General features: G+C 40.0%; 1 protein-coding gene and 1 long non-coding RNA gene across 7 annotated transcripts in view; one reads left to right on the top strand and one right to left on the bottom strand.

Moving 5' to 3' along the window:
* Window positions 1-21,509, bottom strand: part of grin2bb (glutamate receptor, ionotropic, N-methyl D-aspartate 2B, genome duplicate b) — a 141,575-nt gene extending 120,066 nt beyond the window's left edge. For 2 of the 6 annotated variants that reach the window (XM_015040345.1, XM_015040343.1), the window contains exons 1-2: window positions 20,525-21,509; window positions 12,448-13,081 (exon numbers count right to left, since the gene is read on the bottom strand). In XM_015040345.1, coding sequence (XP_014895831.1) covers window positions 12,448-12,456 — 9 coding nt within the window. In that variant the 5' untranslated portion in view covers window positions 12,457-13,081; window positions 20,525-21,509. The other 4 variants (XM_015040342.1, XM_015040340.1, XM_015040339.1 and 1 more) reach the window with 4 other exon arrangements.
* Window positions 5,907-10,904, top strand: LOC106952310 (uncharacterized). Its single transcript, XR_001425955.1, has 2 exons — window positions 5,907-9,821; window positions 10,561-10,904. It is a non-coding gene; the product is annotated as an uncharacterized LOC106952310 (long non-coding RNA).
* Window positions 21,510-24,286: the final 2,777 nt, after the last annotated feature.

Here is a 24,286-nt window from a genome sequence, read left to right on the forward strand (position 1 = left end):
AAATACGGTACTGTATTTCATTGTCATTATTTTATAGAAACCAATTTTCACAATAAAGTTTTTTTTTGTCAATGTATTAGTCAAAAACGCCAAATTTTGTTGACTTGTGAAAGCGACAAAACAGGAAAAAACATCCAAAGAACTGAATACTTTTTATGGGCATGGTAAGACGTCCCTTTTATGGATTAAGCGGCACCTTTACAGAATCGGTCGCAGTAAGGAAAAAAAAAAATACACCACTTTACTGAAGTGCCTCTTGGATATTTTATTAAGTGCAGTTTAGTCTGGTCAAAATCCCCCTCTCTACTATTTGTGCATATAATGATGTCAAAGAGAGGCTTCCTTAAGATAATGCTATATTGTCTCTTCGTGACAGGCCAAGAAACTGACTGAGCGTGCTCAGGCATACAGATGGCCGCAGAAGTGCAATGCATACATATATGCACAAGTAAAAGCTCCACGGCGAAAGGGCCAGGAATGAAGAAAAATACTTGGACAAAGAAAAAGCCAACTGCCCCCCAGGGTCTTCATTATTTAACAGAAGTCCTGTATTCCACTGAAGTTTAATCTCATTTCCTGGACTTAATTCAGCAGCGATATAACATGTTCCTCTGTACAGATGTGCTGCAGTTGACTGAGCTTTAATAGTCCTAGAGAGCCACTTACTGTTTTTGTCCTACCTAATCAAGGGATAGTTAAGAGCAAAACAGAGGAAGAAAACCAAATGTCAGACAACACGCACAGTGTAATGTAGACGCAAAAATATCACTTGGATGTTAAACTTTGGAACGTCTAACGGCTTATGTAAATCTGCTTTTGAATTGAATATTTCTGTCATCAAGTCAACAAACACTTTCCACGTGTCCCTGAAAAGCTGCCACCTTTGGTAAGATGGTATGTTGTCATGCCAGGGCCAGATCTGGTGTGGGTGTGTGTGTGCGTGCGTGCGTGCGTGCGTGCGTGTGTGTGCGTGTGTGTGTTCGCAACTACACTCTTGGTTCTTCAACAGTTGTAAAATTAATGAGCCACTATTTACCACTTAGCCGATTTGTTATGACAAGCCAATGGCCTTTAGGTAGAGATATGGAAAGATGTGACAATCAAACAAGTCCTAAATCCAGAAATGCAAAAGTCATAAAACCATAACAACATGCTAAACAGGCTTTGCTAACAACAGCAGTAACAGATTTATAAAGAGGAATTTGCTTTATGTTGCTATAATAAAATTAAAATGAAAGCAAAAGTTGTGGTTAGTAAAAAATAAATATTTGATGCTATATGCAACATTACATTTCTCTTAGACTTTGTTGAAAGGTGTTTACACCAGTGATTTTTTTTTTCAATTAATAACTGAAAAGCAAAATATCCTTAATGGGAGTTTTTTCTTTTTACAGAATTTCTATCAGGTGAATGAGGAGGTTTTGGTAGAACATATCTGCTACAAGAGGTTTGTGTTTTGATCTGCCTTTTGACTTTTATCAAAGTGTACTGTAGGTATCTATTTGGATGTTACACCCCTTTAAAGTCTGACCTGCCTAAATTTTGACAAGCACAGGTACTAATATAATCTAATGTCAGTAATGATGAAGACATTCTTAACTGATGAAGGAAGGGATCATTATTGTGAGTGGGAAGTAGCAGGGATAATAATCCCCTACAGTATTTGCCTCTGATGTAGACCCACACAGGGTACAGTTGGTTTCATTCCAGGTTTTTTCTTCCTTTCTTCCCTTTTTTATACATAAAAGAGCATTGTGCTGTTAGTCCCTTTAATATAGTGTATTACCCTGAGCACAGTCCATAAAAAGCTCGTCCCAGCATGTTTTCAGTCACTGCTGAAAATGTATTTCCCTCCAGGGTTTCTTTCAAACCTCTTTCTGAAAATCTGAAACATGAAAGTGAAGTTTTCTATCTCCACAGTCCAGGTAATTTTGGTCTTTACTATTTTTCCAGCTGCACAAAAAATTATTCACCTCTTACAGCTCTCCTGGGGTTTCCATAACAAGTTTATTGCACCTTAGATTCACAAGTACAGAGAGCTACTGTTCAGTTCAGTCGATTTTATAATCCCCACTATTTGTACCGAAGGCTATTTGTTGGCCCAAACTTTCTGATTCTTCTTCCTGCGGCTGCTGTGTTTCCTGGAAAGCTAACTCATCTCTCTGTTGTTTTCATGGTATCACAGAAAACATTAAAACTTCACATAAAAAAGACTTTTAGAAGCATTTTTGTGGTGGCCTAAACCGTTCATAAATGTGGATTTTTATAAATGAAAGGATTTCTTTTTAAAGGTTTGGAAGAAAGCACAGACTAAGAGGTACTGTGTGGAGGAATGGATTTAAGAAAACAGCTTTTTGTCTAATTCACAGGTTACTTCTGAACAAAGATTTGCACCCTAAAATCCAGTGCAATATATTTTTTCTAGCTGATAGTTCCCCCAGTTAAATGAGTGCATGCATTAAATTGGAAAGACAAACATATTAAGTTATTAACTGCAGCCAGTCAGGTTTTTTTTTTTTTTAAACCGTTGCTGTTTTTAAGATGCTGCGTAAAACATTTACTGAAAACCTGTTGTAATTTTCCGGCAGACGACCAAACGGAATGACTTGTTATACAACTGAGTTCACAAAAACAAGGGCACAAAGTCATCAAAAGTATTAGTCAAATGGCTCACACCTGCAGAATGTGATGAGGTTCCATCAACAATTAATGTGTTGCGTTTGTTTTCAGAATGAGTTGTTAAGACGCGGTAAACCGAAAGACGGACAAACGGAGCTAAAATTACACGTTAGTGGTATTTGTCAGTCAAAAATGAGACTCAGATTATGTATCTTAGCAACACGATGTAAAAAGTGTCATCATTCAGGTCACATCAGCTCTCAGCCTGCTCTGTGAACATAGAAACAGCGTCGTGTGGTGCAGCGAGCAAAGCAGGTGCCCATTTAAAGAGGTTAGTCCTCAGCGAAGATGTCCTGGGTTTGAATTTTGACCTGTGCCATTTACCGCTAGTCTTTTTCTTCCCCTGCCTTCCTTCCTGTCTGAAGAGGCGACAAAAGCAAGGTCACTAGTGCCACAGAAAAACTTAACAAAAATATGGCACTGTTGTACTGAGAGTTGTTTGAATAAGTACACGCAGCAGTAATAAAGCTTTTAACTATGTGTCAGAAAATGACTTGTCCTTAAAAGGTTTAGCTAAAAATTCAGCTCTTGCTTTTTTCAAACATGCACAATGGGAGTATGTTTGCATTTCTTTAAAAACTCCCTACATAGGGCTTTCCTTGATGAGATAAAAACAGAGACGGACCTTTTGCAGAGAAAGATTTTTCCCTCTTAACCCCAAACCACTTAAGAGTGACACTGAAAATCTGGCTCTCCAGCAATTTCAGTGACAAATGCACTGAAAGTTCAGCTTAAATGACAGCTGAATTAAATTGGATCATTATTCAAAAACTGTATGAAATCGGTACTATTATGCTATTAAAAAAAAAATTAATAGTGTGTTCTGGTTGGGTGCATCGATTTCTGTAATCCAGTATCCAAATACTCAAAGACTGGATTTTTTTTTCCCAATGAATCTTAGGAGGAGAAGAAGTGAGCAAATCGATTTTTTTGCATATATGTAGAACATGATCCTCTGCCCCCTGCTGCAATTACCTACATCATGGTTGACTCATTTCCCTCCTGTACCAAAATGAGGTAAATGACCAACTTTCTCTCGCTTTCTCCTTCTCCACCTTCAAATTTACCCCCACAGAGAAGTCTGCTCGTCTCTGCCTCCCCTGATGAGCCCGCTCCTCTTGCTTTGTTAAAAATCCCTGACAACTGCACATCTTGGTGTTGTTCCAGCGTGTTTGGGTGATTTCCTCCTCATCATTTCTGCAGCTGTTTCCTCTGCAAACCCACTTCCAGTCTCGAGTCATGGCTAATTAATTGACAAGTTGCCCCCTCAGAGGGATCAGATGGAGACATATTCGCTGACACCTAGAATGGGTTTAGCGAGCCAGTGCCCTGGAGATGTCAAACAGAAACCACCTGCAGTTTGCACAGCTAAAGATCTGTGAGGGAAGTGCATGACAATGGAGAAAAAAACAATCTGATCTGAATCAATTACGTTCCTAGGAATTCTGAAAATAAATCTCAATGCTCTCGTTCTCCGCGTGCCATCATTTGCAAACTCCCATGAATAAATAAACTACATGGCAGACCTTGATTGATTTTGTCCTGAATAAGCCGGATCTGAGGAGTTGCATCAAAGCAACCCGTTTTCTCATCCTTTCCTCCTTTTGTTCATCACTTCCTCAATTTCTGAAACTGATCAACGCGCCATCCATTCTGTGCAATGTCAACTATGCCTCTGTTCTTTGTGCTTCTTTCAAAGACAGTATTATCAAAAGTAACTTTTTCAGCTATCAAACCCTCCATCACTCCTTCTCATCTCCAACACCTTGCCCCCTTTTCACAGCTCGCAGTTCTTGCCTTTAATCCTATCAGTCTCTTCCATCTGTGGCAAAATTATACGTATGAACCCCCTCTCAGTCTCTCTCTCCAACTGTCAGTGGAGGCGCTTCAAACAGCCTCCCTTTGGCATAAAATAAAAAAGTGTCAGTTTCAGATAAAAACCCAGCTTGTGTTGTTCTGCTCGTACTATTACGTGCAGGATAAAAGGTCCATACGTGGCTGAATTTTTGATTCTGGAGCCACAATGAAATATAGAATTACCAATGCAGCGAAATCAGCCACCTGCATTGAAATGAATGCAAGGGCAGCCTGCACAAACATAGCAGCTTATAACTGGTTCAGTGACAGAAGGAGATGCTCGGCGTTGTAGGTTGAGGTGGCATCACAGAGCTGAGCTCCCTTTTCTCTATTCTTAGCTGCTCCTCCTGCTCTCACAGTCACACATCACAAGGTACTGAAGAGGAGAGGAAGATGAGGCATCTTTGGATTCTGGATTCAGTAAGTAAGGATGGTATGTTTATTCCCTTTGCAGTTCATCAGGAGTCCTGTTTTTCCTGTTACATCAATGCTATCCAGAAATATGTGTCTATCCATATATTTCGAATGAGTGCAAAGGTAAAAGTTTATTATACACAAACCAAACAAATAAGAGATTGGAGCAAGACACAGAGTCAGACTGACCTCGATCTAACAAACAAACAAAAAGTTGAAATTCTGTATTTTCCAGACTATAGAGCGCACCTTATTATAGGCCTTACCTACAAATAAAAAGAAAAAAAAACTGGAAACGTACATATATAAGCCGCTGGTCTCTCCGCCGCTCTCGGTTTTCCACAAGGATCTGCTGGGCTTATTAGGACGCAGCCCTCCGTCTCCAACGCCGAACCACAGATTCGTTCACGCTGAGCTTATGTGTAGCGGCTCTATTTCCATCCTGTACTGTCAAATCGATAGCCCTCAACTTAAAAGCTGCATCTTTTTCTTTGTGTTGTTTCCATGATGAGGGGGTATGAGCTTGGAAACATTTCTCCGTCGTGCCTGCTGCTAGCATGTGCAGAATCTAAATGAAAATGAGCACTTTCTTCTCTGATTTCCAATTTTGACTTCCAATGATTCACTTTCTGCTAACGAGCCCCCTGGTGGTTGAAGAAAAATCCACAGAAAAGCCGCACTGAGCTACAAGCCGCATGGTTCAAAACATGGGAAAAACGTAGCGGCTTATAGTCCGAAAAATACGGTATTACCACAAAAAAAAAAAACAACAACCACAAAACAGCTTAAATTTTACATAAATAGCACAATGCACAAATAGTGAAATTATACACTCATATATTTTATTAAATATATCAACAATTTATACACTTTTTCAAAGTAAAAATCTTCAGTGGCATTACACCGCTCAAGATAAGATGATTTTTCTTTGATGAGCTCCAATTTTTTTGAGGTTGGAAGGCCTTCTCGCCATCACCCTAATCTTTAGATTCTGGTAGAGACACCCCCAAAAGGTCAATGTTCTTTGAATTTGAAGTTAAATTTGTCAAGGTAATTAATTGTTTTGAGTTTAACTTCAAAAGCAATCTGGCACAAATGACTGCATAGAGATGTAGCCCAAAGGATGATGACACATTGGTGTAAAACAGAGAATATGAGACAAGCAGGATAAAAGAACTTCAGAAAGTGACGTAAAATGATGCTGCACAACTGCAAGTAGCACAAACAAACTAAGCTTAAACATGTCTACATAATTTGCTGTTGGTTGTGTAGTGTTTTTTTTTCTCTTTGTCTCTGCGTCCTTATCTTCAAAAGGACAAATAGGAGACCCAGAGGACTACAGTTTCATAATACAACTGTCTGAGGAAACAATCATTTAATAAAATTAACACTCCCTCACCATCAGCTCCTCATTCCAGTGAGGATTCTTCAAAGAAGAAAACCAGGTGTGCTCAGCATCTTTTTTGCTTTAGGGTAATGATGGGAAAGAAAAGCTACCCATTACAGAAGGACACAAACATATTCAGGCTTCCTCTTCCCCCCCCCGACTACATCTGTTCAGACTGATGCTTAGTTGCTGTCAGCTTAACAATTACCAGCCAAATCTTTTCATTCTAGAGTCTCATGTTCAAACAATATGTAGTACAACTCAACACTAAGGTTGTAGTTACCTACAACAATGTATAACATGCTGAGTTATCCCACATAGTGTCAGTCTAGATCAGATCACAGCTCTTCAAACTGTATTCACAGCCAGGACCCAAAGTAACAGTCTTCTCTCCGTAACAGTCTGTCACACTGTTGGAGGGGAATCTTGGCCTCCTCTCCTTTTCAAAGTTGCTTCAGGTCACTGAGGCTTTCAGCAGGACCTCGATTCTCTTTCTTCTCAGACTCTCTTTTCTAAATTGTGCTGCTGTGCTTGGTCTTATTGCTCAGGCAGACTCTTGACTCCAAAACACGTTTTGCTCCGAGGTGAGAATATGTTCAACTCAGCAACTGCACAATCCAAAGTCCCCGCAGCTCTGAAACAAGCCCAGATCGTCACACCTCCACCCATGGGCTTAAGTAGTGGCATGTTTGCGCAGATGGTGTGGGTCATCTCTAATCCTCTTTCTTTTCTTTTTGTTTACTTGTTAGCAGGGTTTTTGTTTTTTTTTGTTTTAAATCGTTATGTGATCTCAACATATGAGGTTTTAAAGAAGTGCTAACTCGATCTGCTAAGTGGAGCAGGTCTGATTAGTAATGGCCGGTTCTCACCTAGCCGGTACATTTCCAAGACAGTCTGAGGGGTGAGTCTTAGTCTCCCTCCCTAATTTTGGCCTAATTTTTGTTCAAATATTAATGACAGTGTAATTTGTCATGTTTTGTTCATTTTAAGATTCTTTTTAAACTATTTTTGGCACTTGATAGGGATCTGGTGTTTTATTATTTATTTACGCAATGAAATGTAAAACCCTAGACAGGAAAGAGTGTATTTTTATAGTTTTCCATGGACACAGAACATATTATCTGTAGATAAACATGATCCCATTTGACAGGCTCTGAAAAGAACATAAGATGACTCATTTCGCCATATCGCTTATTACTTCCACATCTCTATAGAGCACGGTTTATGGTTTTTGCACCACTGAGCACTGAATATACATGTTCCTCTTTGTTATGAAGAGTTTATACCCTGCTACTCTATTGAAACATGTATCTCTTTGAAATATTTTATGTATTCTTCTCACTGACATACTCAGTCGCATCAGGAAAAGGTTGTTTTTTTTCCCCCCCGTCATCCTGATGTTTCGTACTAATGCATAAGCATGAGAGCCCTCAAATGTGTGCTTATTGGCCGCATTGTTTCACATTACTCAATAATTCTGCAGATATAAACACAGATCTCAAACAGCAAAATGTAGACCCTTCCAGTCAAATGCTAAAGCCCTTATAGGATGTTGCAGTCTAGACCAATTATATAACTATGTGAAGACTTGATAATTGATGTTTGCAGATGCGCTCCATCCGATCTCACAGAGTTGTCAGTCTCTGTGCAGAGACATACATCAGCACACCTGCAGCTGTAATTGCAGTGAAAGGTGGTTCTACTAAGTATTCACTCAACGGGGTTGAACACAAATGCATTCCACACCTTTTCAGATTTTGATTCATAAAATATTTCCAATCGTCTCACTTCCACTTGACAGTGCTGCGCTACTGTGCCTTTCACATAAAACCTTAATGAAATACATTGAGATTTATGGTGGCAACATGACAAAGCGCAATAGCAATATAAAACACGAAGCGGACATAGTGCTGTTGTACGCACAGTGTGGTTCCTACTGCTGATATGAAATGTGAAAAGTCTAGTGGCGGAGGGAGAAAGACGTTTCCATTTAGCGATGTGCCATTTCAGTGAAAACTCAGATATGCATGGATGGCAGAGAGACATTTTTGAGGCATTGTGCAACTCCGCACTCTGCAGTCTCCCTCTCCGACTGGCTCTGAGTAAACAATAAACACCAGGCTGCTCAGCACCTGTAATCCTCCAACGACTCAATCAACATTTGTAAAGCTGCTCACACGAGGCTCACATCCAAGACTGACTCGACCGGCTGTCGGTTGAGTTCCAGCCTCACCGCCGTCGTCTCCACATCCTTTTTCTTTTGCGGCAACGCACCGATGCCGCCCTGCTCTTGGTTCACCGATCAGAGCAGGGGGGCCGTGCTCCCTCTGGTTTCAGGAGAGTCAGAGCTACGGACCCATCCCCAACATTAAAAACATGCAGCATCACTACGCAACAACAACCCACCCCTCCCAGGCCTTGTTGCTTATTCACTCAGAGATACATGTGTCTACAAAGCTGACTCCTTCATCCACTGTCAGCGAAGCTCCCTCGGGATTTGCCGCCTGCGCCTCGGTCTTTGCCTGTCTGTCTTTTTCACCTTAACCCCTTACTTGCTCTCATCGTTTTCTCTTTAAAACAATTTTTTTTTTAAATAACCTGCCAAACCAGCCCTTAATTTCCAACTTTGCCCGATTAGAAAATCACGGTTTGCATTTGGGAATTGTCACTTTTTGTGCCTCATATGTTAATAAGTGAGCATAATACAATAAGCCTGTTCTCCGTTGAGGCTGTTGCCTTGTGCGGGAGGGACACGCCGGCTGTCACACCTCCTCTAAGTCACGCTCCAACAAAGACACCCGAATTAGACGGTTACGTCAGATCTTGTGATTTGATGAACGCTCGGTTTAGACTTGTGCGAAGAAACTTGTCTTTACCCCCGAAGGCGGGAAAAAAAAAAAGACAAAACTATCCAGCCAACAGTCTAATCTGCGGTGCCACCAAGAGACAAATCCTGGAGCTGCTCCATTGGCAGTAGCCGGACACTGTGACAGAATGAAGGATTTTGCTCATTTTCTGTTTCAAAACTGTTTGCGCACACAAGAGAAAAGATCAAACACATATTCAGCTATCCGAAAGCAATGTGTGCTCATAGATGTTAGCAAAGGTCCTGCATATCAGAGGATTTTACTGGCTAACTTTCTGCAAGCACTTTCACCACAAAATGAAAACCTACAGCGCCTTGCAGAAGAATTAATACTTGTTGACTTTGACTGGACCACTTTAAAACATGAATACACTTTGATCTAAACCAGTCAAATCAAAGCTCTGGGTCTATTTTTATGGTCATAGTCTTGCTGTAAACCTCCACCTCAGTCTTCTAACAGGTTTTTCTGTAGGATTTTCTGTAGAATTGTCCTGGATTTTTCTCTATCCAGCTTGAGATCAACCCTTTCCAGCCTCTGCAATCTTTTGTTTGTAGATTTACAAACAAAAGCTTCCCCACATTATAATGCTGCGATCAACGGGTTTCACGACAGGAATGGTATGATCCACCATGGCTTTTGGAAAACTTTAAACAGGGCCTCTGGTTTTCTCTCAACAAAGGGTATGTTGTCATTCATTCATAAGGAGCCAGGTTCATCTGAGCTGTGGCTCTTCAAGAGTTACCACGAGGCCCCGTGTCCGCTTCCCTGGTCAAAGCCTGTTGCTGTAGCTCAGGGGTCTGCAGTTCTGGAGAAGCAAGTGGCTTTTTGGACATTTCATAATGGCTCAATAATTTGACTAAAGAATTGCAGAACCAACTTTTTTTTTTTTAAATGCTTTAAAAAAACTCAAAACATAAATAAACTGGTTGTTCTTTAAAAATTACCACTAACTTCTTATAGTACATAGATATTTATTAAAAATGTTAAGTTGTCTTTTCAGAAAAGGTAATGTAATATTTGCAGCTCTAAACAGGTTATGTATTTAGCTGCACTGAGGGTAATATCGGCTCTTTGGTTTGTAAAGGTTGCGGACCCCTGCTTTAGCTAGACCCCTTCACGGAACAGCTTATGTATATGTATACTGAATTTTTATTCAAGCGGAGGCATTATGTATTTTCCAGGTATGTAGTGCCATTTCACAGCACAATTAGGCAACAATTTTACCTTCAGTTGTTATAAAAATGCTGCATATCTCAAACATGACTTAAAAGAAATTTGACATTTTCAATTTGACGCCTTGAAATTGGCCTCTGTTTCTTTAAGAAGCTCCTGCTCTTTCTAACTCTCTGCCTTCAGCATGTCGCCACAACAACGCCTTTCCATTAAGCCATTCACAACCGATAGGAGCAACGGACTGAGAACTAGTTGGTATGACAAGCTCAGGAAACTCAGGACCAGGCATTTGCTAATTGCTGCTGCTGCTAGTCTGAAGGAGCTGAGTGTGGCAGTTGCTCTGCTGTGCACTACAGCTCCAAGGCAGAGCTGCGTGGAAACAGGTGGTGCTTTGTGAGTCCGAGCGTGTAGGCACCCTTGATTGGCTACCACCAGAGATCCAAGGATGACAAAAGCATGCATGGATGAGTCAAAACAAAACTCTAGGCATGTTTTTGATGAATGAATGACAACATGATACAAAGTTTTTTTTAAAAAGTTGATTTTGCATAACACCCTTTCCCCCCTTTAAAAAGAGTAGTAAAGTAAAGGGGAATGAAAATGTACACCACGCTTTTCAGATTTTATTTGTGAAAACGTACCATATCAGTTTCCGTCACCGATAGCCAAGCACTATTTGTTCTGGTTCATCATATAAAACGAAATGTATGAAGATTTTTTTTTTTTTTTTCATCTGTCAGCAGCAGCCAAAACGCTCTCCAAGAAATAAGCTGCAGCTTCCCTGTAATACTGCATTACACTGATACTGTTGTCTAGACCAGTTCTCCCTTGTGGCCCCCCAGAACTCTAGTTTCTGATGGGCTTATTGAAGCCAGTGCCTTGTTATCCCCTATCGCAACGTAACTCTGGCTAACAATGTACCAGGAGAAAGCTTGTGGGAAAAAAACAAACAAAAACCGTCTGTTTTTATTTTATGCTTCCACACTAAATGTGTTTTTCTGTCATCCTCTCACATTTCTCTCTTCTGTTGTTTTCTACACATGTGCCTTTTGTTCCCTTTTAAACACTGCATGCAGGCATATATATAAAGCTTCTTTGTCAAGTGTGACAGCTGATTTTTAAACACAAACCCCACCTGCAACTTGAGTCAATCACGTCAGTGAAAGCCTGCACAGAATTCAGCCATGTTTTCATCCAAGCCTGTTTTTTTTTCATGATGCATTGTTGTGAACTGATTGCTTTCACAAAACAGCACAGCTCATTGCACAGAGGCCTGTTTCTTTGAGTACAACTACAAGGCCAACCAACAAATCATACGGCAGACCCTTGAGGCTATTGTATCCTGCATGCACCTTGTGTTCCCACAATGGGAAATAGTACTGTTAGAGTCCTTATTATTATTCTCTTATTTCTATTTGAGTAAAATAATCTAAAATTAGCATGAAAAAGAATATTTGACAACAAAGGGAACAAACAATTCCAGATGTGCATATCAATAGCCACATCAGACTATTGTGTTCAGTAGATTCCCCGCATATTTATGGTTCATTGTTTCCTGATTTTTCTGCAGGACATAGCTCCAAATTATTCACTTAAAAAGCCACTTATTTGCAGAATTTGTTTTATAGAGCACATGTAAAATATTTGAAAGAAGATACAACTTGGGAAGCTGAAATAACTAACCTGCTTGACTTGCTTATTGGCTGGCATTTAGAAAGCAGCCAATCCAGGAGTGCCGTTCATTTTCCTTGCTATTGATTGGCTGTATCTTCAAGAATGGAGATAAGGAAGACTGTAGTTCTGCAGTAGTATAAAGATGATTTTTACTCAGTGTAAGGTATATTTGGTGTTTGAATTATCAAAATAGGCAGTTATTCAGATATTAGTAATGTTTCAGAAAACATACCAAGCTTTCCGCTGTTGTCCGCTTATTAACTGTGTCTAAATAATACATGTTTTAAGAATAAGCTGGTGCAAGGAATCTGACAAGAAGGAAAGCTTGATAAAAAGGGAAGTTTAAGTAACCGCTTGGACACACATCCAACCTATACACAAAAGTCTGTGGCCTACCTTGAACATTGCCAGCCTGGATCTCCTCTCTGCTCTTCAGAACGGGCATGATGGAGTGGCCTGCGATGCGAATCCTCCTCTCATAGCCTCAGATGAAGGGATTTAGATGTAGACAGATGAATTTGCGCGCAGAGGACAGACGTCTGGTGGACACCGGAGTGAACTTGGGTTGGCTGAAGGTGGAAGGGCGAGGGGCTTCTGAACTATTAGAGGAAAGGAGGATGGTGTGCGTCAGGAATGACTTCTATGTTTTTTTTTTTTCTTTTCAGGATTTCAGAAGTCTTATGAACTGACTATTAACCTAAAATGTCTGTACAGGTGAGCAGATCTGAAGTGACTAGATCATAAGGCGTACGGATGGATGAATTGAAGTCTTTTCATTGGTCTTTCTCCCTCCAACTGCCTTCCCCTTCCCACCAAAGATGGTGATCGAGCTGAAGCCTCCCTCCAGAAGTCTGCTGGAGTGTGAGCGCTGTTGCTGTGGAGATGAGGAGCGCTGTGTCTATATGTACTCCTCTTCGTCGCTCTCCCCTTCTTTCTTCTTTGGCGTTCTGTCACTTCTGTGGTTTTGCTTAATTTAGCCAGTCATGATCAGCAGCTTGCCGGTCCGATCTCCTTCTCGATTGTTCTCGATCTGAGCAGAAATAAGAAACGAAGAACAGAGTCAGACGGCAGCAGAACATTGTTTGTGAAGGTTGAACGTCATTGCTTAAACAAGTCAGCAGCCTCTGAGGTCAAGGTTTAATTCAGTCAAGCCGCTGTGGCGGCTTGCGTCTTTCACCGCAATCTCGGCGTGTTGGGTATTGTTGTACCAGCTACTTATTCTCACAGCAAATGCGCCCACAGTTGTTCTTCTCTGCTAAGATTTGATATGCTGCTTTTTAAGGCAAAAGTCCAGAGCAGAAATTATATGAAAAATTTATGGGGAGAGTTGTGAGAACATTAGTCACAAGAAACTCTAGTTGTACCTACATCGAGGCATCTGATTGATTCCTGGTGGTAGAACAACGAGGGCAACAATTCATCAGCCTCAGCTCAATCGGTCTTCCTAACAACGTTGTAGTCGGGTTATTTCTTGACTTTATGAGCCGATTTCTAATGACGGTGTTGAAAAGGGGCTCTACAATCTATCATTTGCTTTGTTGCTCACTTTTTATTGCAACAGCGAGAAACACAAAATGGGAAAACGTGCACATATATTCATACATTTAACAAAATCACATGTTAAGAAATAAATGTTTGGCATTAAGAAAATGCCTGGAGACACTTTTGTTGTCACCTCAGCTGTCAACACAACAACCCCTTTTCACCAATAGCAGCAGCATTTAGGAATTTTTCTATAATGATTCACAAGTTTAGAAGAAACAGCTGCATTCCTCTTTGCACAATCTCTCTAGATTCCCTAGAGTCCTCTCTTATCCTCAGATCACCCCACAACTTTTTTATAGCATCAAGATCTAAGGACTGAGACGACCAGAGAAGTTGACCATTTCTGTGTTGATTTGTCCAAGTTTTTAGTTTGTTCAAGTTTGTCTTGAGTCCTAATTTAAAGTAAACTGAGACAAAGAAGGCTTGTTCACACACGTTTTTTACCAGAGTTGTATAAGTGTGGACAATGTTGTAAATCAAGACAGTGTTTGACATATGCTGTGGCTAACAGAGATGTTCCCACATCCATATCTCTTATCTCTAGCTCTAGATTTCTAACCAAAGTTCACCATTTGCCTCACTGCGAGTGCGTACACCAAAAAAAGAGCAAGCCAAGACGCCACAATGGCCACCTGTAAGTAAACTGACTGCTAAAACTTAAATAAAAATCAAGTGTATCTGTTTTCTTACAGTGGGCTTGTAATTTGTGCTGTACCCTACTGCTTATTATTAACCGGATGCTGCCGTTCTATTCCCGTTTGTTCCTCATCTTTAAACAGTTCCTCTGAAGGCAATAGAGACATCATTCTGTCTGTACAGCAGCAGAGCCAATTACCGGATAAACAAATGCGTGTATCCACATAAATTTAGCCAATCAGCACCCATAAGGGTCACTGTTTTGACACGCCATCTTATATTAGTTCACCGTGCTGCAGATGCACTTGTCATTACTGACAGAGACAAACGTGGGAACCGAAGACCCAGGGCTACATAATTTAATCAAACCTAGGAAAGAGCACAAGTGAAGCAGCATTTCCCACAGTCATGCAGAATCCCTGCTAAAACAAAGCTTCTAAGCGGAAAAGCAACAAAGACTACAGCTGGAAGCAGTCATGCAGATACAGTGTGCAGCTTTCCATGCTTACTTTTAAAAACATCAGGGACAGATAAAACATGGACTGTTCAAGGCGAGAGACATTCATGTGAGAAAACGTCAGGAACCAGACAACGAGGACTCTAACGGACTGATTCTGTATGATTGCTTGTCTTTCTGTAAAAGAATATTTGTGCAACTTCTTACTTTACTTGTAAACTGAGATATACAGTTAATTACTCATCCTCACATATTAGCAAAAGACATTGAAAAATTTAGCTGGGCCATGCATTGCAACGGGTTGTGTGAAATGTTACCTGGTTGTAGTCAAATAATGAATGAATGAATGAATGAATGAATGAATGAATGAATGAATGAATGAATGAATGAATGAATGAACGATCGAACAAAGTTCATCTCCGTCATGTTTAAATTTTCTCGGCTATTAAAGATCCAAGGAAAAGCAGAGAAAAAACTTCAGACAGCCTAAAAAACTGCTGGTAAAACTTAGTTTTTCCCTCTATTAATAGGGAAAGACTATTAATAGAGGGAAATACTGTTACTTAAAATATACACAAAAAAGACAGTTTAGTTATTTGATATTTTAATCAAACGTAATTAATCGTCCAATTTAAACCCTTAATGTAAGTGAAACTGTGCTTTTTTTTATTAATTTGTGCAAGCATCTGTGGATTCGTTGTAAATAACTCGAAAGGTTTCCACTAAAAGCGTCAAATAAAAGGTGAAATATGTCATTTAAATATAAAATAAGTATTAAACAAATAATCTTTTGTTTTAGAAATTTAAATATTTGTACATGAGAACCGGAAACTTCTACATTTTTCCAGACCAATTTTTTTTATTTTGTAACAAATCCAGACCTGGAAAACAACACAAAGAAAATTCCACCGTACTTTTCCTGACCTTTCAAGACAACGCACAGATTCTGTAAGGCGATCAAACAAGATGTCGTTTTTACGCATACATCTTCAGAGGGTTGTTTCTGCATACCAGAATGTGTGTCTCTGTAACTTGAGGGGGTTGAATAATATGTAGGTATGCACCGGTAAACCCTGGGAACATTGTCAGCGGATATCTGATGTGCAGAATTTTAATCCCGTCTGGCAGTGAAATGAATTATTCATCTAACCAGTTTTGTTTATAAATATCCGTCTTTCACTCAGACTCCTTTATAGTCTAATTATCTCTAACTCTCAAGGTGGTATTAATATAATGCATATAGCTTGACTCCTTTTTGCAAACCCTATTTCAGTAATGTTTATCTGATTAATCTAGTTGTGGGTAAAGCAACATTTCTGAATAATGCTTTTATAGAAAACCATTTTGTTCGACTAAAGGCTTTTACGTACGCATGTTTTTCTTTCTCATTGTTTATATTTTTACACAGCTTCAGCTTTTTCTTTGCAGCAGCAATGTTTGTTTAATCTAGTGCTAGCTCAGAGCATGACAGCATTTCATCATCATTTTGAAAGTTGTCCTGAATCATTTAGAGCATTTGAGCTCAAAAACATTGGAAAATCCTTCACTTCTTGGAGAAATAGGGGTCCGCTGTTTCGTGCTGTTAATGGATCATTTAAAAATAAATCCATGATAAAGATTCCTGCCTGGCATAAAATTTTAAAGACACCACGCAGTGGTGTATTTTATTTTTTCTACTACAAAGAAAAACACGGCACAGTATGAAACTTTGGACTTCCACAGCAGGACTTCACAAAACACAATGTTTTTAAAGAAACACACAGAAGAAAATAACCCAGCTCATTCTGCTTTGTGCATGCTGGGGCTTGATGACATCACAAAAGGCAACACAATTGAGCTGATTGGCTGGCAATAGTAAATATTATGATTAAAGCATTTCGACAGATTGTGAGTTTCAACTGCATTCACGTCATTTTCCGTTCTGCCTGGTTCCTTTCACAAACCACTCCAATTAATTTAATCCAGGAGTAAATTAATCCAGGAGTCTCGCAATATTAAAACACAACAATTCTCCCGATGATAAAATATGTTATGCAAATCAACAACTGCTGTCTACTTCTGTTTGTACGTACTTATTAGTACTTAAGCTATTATAATTAAGCTCTGAATATAAAGGTGTGTGCTTTAGGCTTCATACTTAAGCTACTCTCACACAGCAGATTTTTCATACTCACTAAACGTGACCGCATTCAGGCTTCTGTGTGAACTGGTTTACAACCCGAAAGCGACCCACATTCGCAGAAGAAGAACGTTGACGTCACACAGCAGCGCACTGTTTACGGAAGTAATGATGGATGCCGCCGCCTATGGATGGATTTTTAAGTTGATGAGTAATGGGAACCGATTGACATGAGATCATAACAAGACGAAGGACGCTATTAAAAAGAAAGCACAGCCACAGCAGTGGCCTTTTGTGGAGCGTTGACGGCAACGTCTGTAGAGAGATCTGTTTGTGTTGGTAGTCGGATCCGGGACTGGTGGGATTGGGATTGGGATTGGGACGCGCTTCACTGACACAGACTTATTTCACAAGTTTAATAATGAGCTGTTTCACAAGTTTAATAATGAGCTGGCCCTCACGACATTTTCACAGAACAATTCACTTGTTTTGTCTCATTTATGAAACTCTCATTAGGAAAAAAAAACCCTTCATATTTACATGTATTTCCATAACATTTGTGGAAGTTTCCTTTCTTGCATTTTAATTAATGGGGCAGTATTATGTATTTTCCTGGCTCCTAGAGCCATTTTGTAGCACAATCGAGATACTATGCTACCTTCAGATGTAATAAAAATGCTGTATATATCAAACATGATTTAAAAGAAATTTGACTTCGCAATTTAACGCCGCAAAATCGGCCTCCATCTCTTTAAGAACCTCCTACTCTTTCCATCACTTCGCCTTCAGCACATCATCACAATAATGCTTCTCCATTATCCCATTTAAAACAGTTCTTAAGAGCACTGGACTGAGGAGTAGTTCATATGATAAGCTCAGCAGATACATACATCCACCCAGGTGTGCTAAAGTGCTGCTGCTGCTAGTCTGTAGGAGCTGAGTGGAGAAGGCGCAGGGGAGCGGTGTTCTGTGAGGATTAGCTTGGGATTGCAGCTCCAAGGAGGAGCTTTGTGGAAAAAGGCAGTGCAACACTCCAGGTATGTTTTTGATGAGGGAGCAACACTGTAACATGATATAAGGGTGAAAAAAGTCAATTTTATATCATACTCTCACACTCCTTTAAGCACCAAATGTCCAAAGCCCCCCATCTCCTTTGGTTGCTTTTCTTTTCAATTTTCACTTGTAACCGAGCTCAACTTATTTAACCCACTGTCTGCTTTTAAGACTTACTAACAAACACCTGCCTAAGGACACTGCACATGCTTTTAGTCTTTTCTGGTGTAAAATTCTTTCTTTTGTGGTATGGTGTAAAGCATATATATTTTTGTATCTCTCTTATGCTTCATCTGGGCTAGATCTTTGTTTTAAATGAGAATTGGTTCTAAATGGATCCACCTGGAAAGTTTAACAATAATTTTAAAACACTACAAAAATATTATTACAATCTTGTCTTATGTAGTTCTTGTAAACTTAATATTGTGCACTATCACATCACTGATATAGATCTTTGGAGGAGCAATGTAATGAAAACACATGAAGACAAAAATCCATTAGGTCACGCTCAAAGTAGCTTGAGATTTTATGTGATGCTTTTCTTTAAGAGGTAAGATTTCACCTCCCGACTTTACAACACTGATGTATTTGCAATCAGCTATATTTAGAGTGACTTTAATTAAACAGAAGTCAAGGTAATAGCTTTAAAATATGAAAATGAGAAGTTATGTCGCTGCCTGTGAACTCAGTCTAAGGAATCAGAATGCTCACCTGTTGTTATATGCAGGTGAACACAGCACTGGATCACTGTGTTTTTCATGGATTTACAGCCTTTTATAGCCATGGTGTGCTCATTAGGGTCTCAGGTGAAGAATCGAGAACACCAAAACTAGTGCATGAGTTACATTGCATCGGTTTATTAGCCGAGATTTATTCATATATTTTCCATTGATATGTATCCTTTTTTTTTTTTCTTTTTTTTTTAGCAAAGAGCTAACGCTCACAAGGAGGGGGACGAAAATAAATTTTAATGCACACACCTCAGTCTCACTGAGAATTTCTGGCTGGTTTCTGGCTATGAATTATAAATAGAGCCTGATAAGTCTCTCTTCCTTAAAAACACAGTTGAGCAAAGCGATAAGGGAAAGAGGTGTGAAATTCATAGAGATACAACGGTGAATGTGTAAAAAATGGACAGAGATCAAAGGCACGGTCCGCTAAACAATCAGTTAGTCACAGCGGAGCGGAGAAAGGTTTCACCCCTCAAGCAAACGTGGTGGAAAATATGAAAAACAGCCTTTCGTGGAGAACCTGCTGATGGAAGTCCATGCACGACATAAAGATCATGCAGACAAGACGGGTGCACACTCCTGCTGGATCAGCTGGGCCCGCGCACACCCACCCCCCTACACACACACACACACAAACACACACACTGCTCATGCACACACTCGCTCAGTAGGAAGTAGTGAGGGCTAAATGGATTCACTACTCACCTAATTAACTTTTTTTCTGCAAAACATAATTTATAGACTGAAGTGGAGATGTTTTAACACTGGAGCAGAGTTGAGACAAAAAGCAAAAGATAGAGCAAAACAAGAGGTGGCGGGGGTCCTTCATGTTTCTTCATGACGATATCTCCCCCCCTCCCCAATCTAAATAAGAGCAAGAGGGATTTATTAAGCCCGCCCTTCAACGGTCCATAAGAACGTGGTTGGCGTAAAGAAGCTGGTGTAGGCCTAAGCTACAAGTCTGCCCTCAGGTTGAGCGTGCAGGCGATTTCAGCTTACTGTCCATGTCAGTGTAGGCTGAATGGAAAACAGACTAGAAGCTGCAGCAGAGAGAAGTACAGAGGAAGCGTCAAACAAAAACATAAAGAAGAGGTTGAAGCCGTGACAGAGGAGAAGACAAAGGCGATGAGGGAAATGGGAGATTCAGTTCTATCTGTTTACATCTGTCTATCGGTCTCTCTACAACCTGCACATGCTGTCGAGAGCCCCTCCAAAGCGCGCGGTCTGAGAAATCATCAGCCTGCTAATGCCACCTGGTCTCTGTTGCACGTAGGATGGGGCAAAGCAAAGGTGGAGCGGCTTCGAGAAATTTGGAGAAACTCAACGTCTGGATGTGCATGAAGGTGGGAGGAGAGCATGCAGATGCAGCGGGGGTTTCGATTCTTGGAAATATTTAGGGTTGTGTGTGCGTGAGGAGGCAGCGGGAGGAGGAGGCTGGAACAGAAATAATAGCTGCTGATGGAGTCGCAGCACAAATTAAGCATGAAATGAGGAACAATTTTAATGACTTCACATGACCAGCAGTTCAGAAGTCAGTAAGCAGCTGAATAAATGTTTGTTCCAATTTATCTTAGGCTACATGGCAAAAACTTTTGCACAAAATGTTTTTGCAAAAAAAAAAGAAAAACGTTTATAATCACACGTTTTTAGTTTACTAAATGAAAAGGAGGGACTTAAAAATATAGATAAAAAAAGAGGCATGTATAAAAAAAAATAAAAAAAAGGTTTTCACAATGAGATGGATGGATGAGGAGCGTGCGAAAGCGGCGCGAGACCAGATCAAAAGGCACTCGGCGATCAACCCTTTTTCTGAGGCTTCAGTTTAGTGTGCGAGTGCATGTGTGTGTTGATGTGTGTTTTATGTATACGTAAAGCACACACAAATACACACAGACGGACAGATAGACAGACACTAAACGATAGTTAACCTACCTAGAGGTAACATTAAAGAATCCCGCAAGAGTGTGATGCAAAGAAAATGGGTGTGGAGGGACCAAGAGAGAAGGAAAAAAAAAACAACAAAAAAAAGAGTCATTCATGAGGAGTTTTTAGTTGTCTCTGAAGAAAATTCATCCAACTTCATATCACATCAGAGTTTATAGAGACAGAGAGAGGTGTGAGATGGGAGGGATGGTGAACTGATAAGTGGTATTTGGAGGTAAAATGACAGGAAGTGACAGGGATGGTGGTTTGGTGGAAGGATGTGGGGAAAGAGTGAGGAGGGACAGGGAAAAGGACAAAAATCAAAACAAAACTCCCCTCTCCTTTCTCACATTCATGGATATAAGAAATTATACACCACGTAGATGGAGAAGTAGATGAGGAGGCAGATGACAGAGAGGGAGACTATGTGAAAAGATGAAGCACCTCCCAGCACCGCGATGAGGAATAAGAAAAATATAAAACGAAAGAAAAAATTGAATACTCCAAAGCCTTCCGTTTTTGCTCTGTTTAGTGAGGCGAGGAGGAGAAAGGGGGGTCTTTCAGTTTTATCCCCCCACTCTCTCTCTCTCTCTCTCTCTCTCTCTCTCTCTGCAACTGATCAGTCTTCTTCTCCCCCTCAGTCCTCCTCAAAGCGAGATGCCACCTTCCCCTTAGATGAGCCGTAACCTCAGGCTGGCTGCATGATCTTGCCGTCGCTGTGCAGAGACACAGAGCGTGGAGCTGAAACACGCTTCTGACGGGCGTAGCGAGCGGACCACAACTCCAGCTGCACTCTCTTTCGCTCGCCTCCCTCCACTCTGGAGAGAAAGGTGAGAGAGAGAGAGAGAGAGAGAGGGAGAGAGAGAGCAGGAAGCGCACTGAGAGGAGGGAGAGAGAGAGAGAGCAAGGGAGACGTGAAGGATTGTGAATCAAAAAGAGAGTACAGTAAAGATGGGCTGCAGCAACAATTGTGCAGAAAATAGTTTCTTTACAGCGAACGTTGGCTCCCTCTGTTGTTGCGCTGCGCTCAGAGACCAAAATAAAACAGGCAACTGGGACGCTTTCTGAGAGATTAGTCACTGGCTGCGATGCAGGAAAACAGTGGCGGTATGCAGAACTCGGCACAATAACATAACAATTGATAACAATTAAATGATCTGATATATGCAGTTTTAGTCACAAAATTTACTTAGCGTATGACATAAATCTCTTATATTCGCAGTATTAGTCTGAGAGGCAGACACTCTTAAATACATCTTTTAGTTAGACTCAGCTATCTTAGTTAGACTCAGCTATCTGCCACAGGTTTAGGCTACACAAAGACCACTTCTCACTCTGCTACATTCTCCCACTACTCATTACTCTCCAATTTTGGACGTTTCAACTTTTAACTTTATGCTCTTGCCACCTTTTCTCTACACAGAAAGTGTTGAGAAAACGAGACATTTACTACCTGTTGCTCGTTGTTATCTCGTCTCCCCAGGTCCGTCGATGTTGTGTGTGAAAGTGAAACCGCAAAGACGGCAGTCACAGTCGTTTATCGTTGTCTAAGCTCTCCTCCTCCCCGTGCATTTTCCCAAGGCAGGAACGATAGATGTGTTAATTTTCATTCACAAACATTGTACTCAAGAAAGTAGGACCAAAGTTTATCGGCTATCTGTTTCTCATTTCACACTGCCTCAAACTGGTTTCTGAACCACACTGAGCTCTCCTGACCTCTCCTCTGACCCAGTGCATCAAACAGCAGATTTTGATTATAAAAATTGGCACACGTTTCATATAATATCTTCAAACTCTTATAAAACAGACATGAGCAGCTTCAATACCAAAACATCTGTTACACTCAATATTTTCTGATTAGTTTTCTACTTCTTTGGTTATAATGAACTAAAACATTCTCAGATTAATATATCACTTACACACTTGTTCAGAATGTGATCTACTATCAAAAAAACTACTGATTAGACTAATTTTAATTAAATTGTGATCATTATATCTAAGAAAAATGTTCTACTGATTAAGTTAGATATTGATTAAACTGAGTCCAAATCTAACCTAAATTGAGGCAATCAGGATCAGTCTAATATTTCAACATGCGCGAAAGTTAAAGCTGGCATTAAAACTAGCATAATTAAACTATTTTTTCCAAAAAAAAAGCTGATTGTTTGACTCTCTCTCTCTCTCTCTCTTAGATGGAGCTGTTCGCTGAGATCTTGCAGTTTGTCTTCCTACAGACTAGAAAACCTTCTCAGAGTTGATCAGTTCAGCTGTGAATTTCTCTGAGATGAAGCCACTGAAGGAGCTACTACTGCCATTAACGTTTTATTTTACCTTTTACTTAGATAATACTCCTGGATCAGTGCTTCTGTGTTTTTGTGTGCCCTGTCTATTCAAACCACCAGGTGGTCATCGCAGATGGCCGTTCACACTGACCCAGGCTCAGCCAATCAGGACAAAGGAAAATAAATGCTGCTGCTGAACAGGCTGCCTTATAAACACCAGCCTACAGCGTGTGTCAAGTAGCATTGTGCTTAGGCATTTCAGCTTCCAAGGGTGCATTTTCTTTAGAAAAAAGCCAAATTAGAACAAACTTCTGGAGATAATTAAGCATTAAGTACAGATCATGGGACACACTTAAACTCAATAGTGAAATTAAAACTGATGCTAAGACATAAATGGACGTTGGTGTCTAAGACAATTCATAATTAAATGAGCCAATAGTTTCATATTTGAGATGAATGATTTATCATAAGGTCATAAGTAAGTAAGTGACTTAAATTATTCTCAAACCATATTTTACTAAGAGCCAAGTGTCAACGTAATGCACAATAAAAATATGAACATTTACAAAGTTCATTATCATCATCATAAAAAACAGAATAATGAAATTAATAATATTTATTATGATCATTATTATAGTTATTATTAAACCAACTTGATACTGGTTCCAGGGCTCCCCTCTGTGGTCATTAAAGGCATTTCAGCATGAATGGTAAAACCAAAAATTGGTCACTGAACTGTTTGCAATTAATTTTATCGCTATGTGTTTTACTTACTGTCAGCTTACCACAGGCACTTATCATGAAGCATAAAATCTTTATCCAACTCACATTTTATGATCAACAGAAGCTGACTTTGCTGTCTATTAACTTAGGCTGCATTTCCTGTGGCTCACATTGAACGAGCATCATACTGAACTGAACTGAACAGGACTTGGTCTTGTTTGTCTCGTGTCTTCAGATAATGGTTGTTGTGTCTGGGCAATGAATCATTTTCCTTCAATTGTTGTGTTTCAGTTGTGTTTTCTTTGCAACAATTAGCCTAATAAAAATTAGTTCACTCCTCCTCTGGGATGCATCTGCCTCTGAATCTCTGTGGAGATTTTATGTCGACTACTCTGCTCATTTTTGAGGCTGGTAAAATGTATTTAACCCATCTTGCAGGACAGGACATTTATTTGTCTTTTTGTCCCTGGACTACCTTTTTTGGAGACGCTATTAAAGTTCTTGTAGAAATCGTTTTTATTAGCCTTAAAGAAATAACAGATTGTCAATTTTATTTCCAAGCGGTTGTGCAAAAGGATGTTTAGAACATATCAACATTGCTGATGCTCATCACAAATAAATTCAACTTCCCATTGTATGTAGTAGGATGGAAATTATCTTTCTTGCAATTAATTGCGACGACTGTTGAGTTCATACCGTTTAAAGTTTGTTAAAAAAAATGGCTTAGAGGACGGATGCATAATTTAACATGGCGCTTTATTATTGC

Source organism: Poecilia latipinna, unplaced genomic scaffold, assembly GCF_001443285.1.
Source record: "Poecilia latipinna isolate Pla-1442-1.1 unplaced genomic scaffold, P_latipinna-1.0 Scaffold505, whole genome shotgun sequence".
Classification (NCBI taxonomy): Eukaryota; Metazoa; Chordata; class Actinopteri; order Cyprinodontiformes; family Poeciliidae; genus Poecilia; species Poecilia latipinna.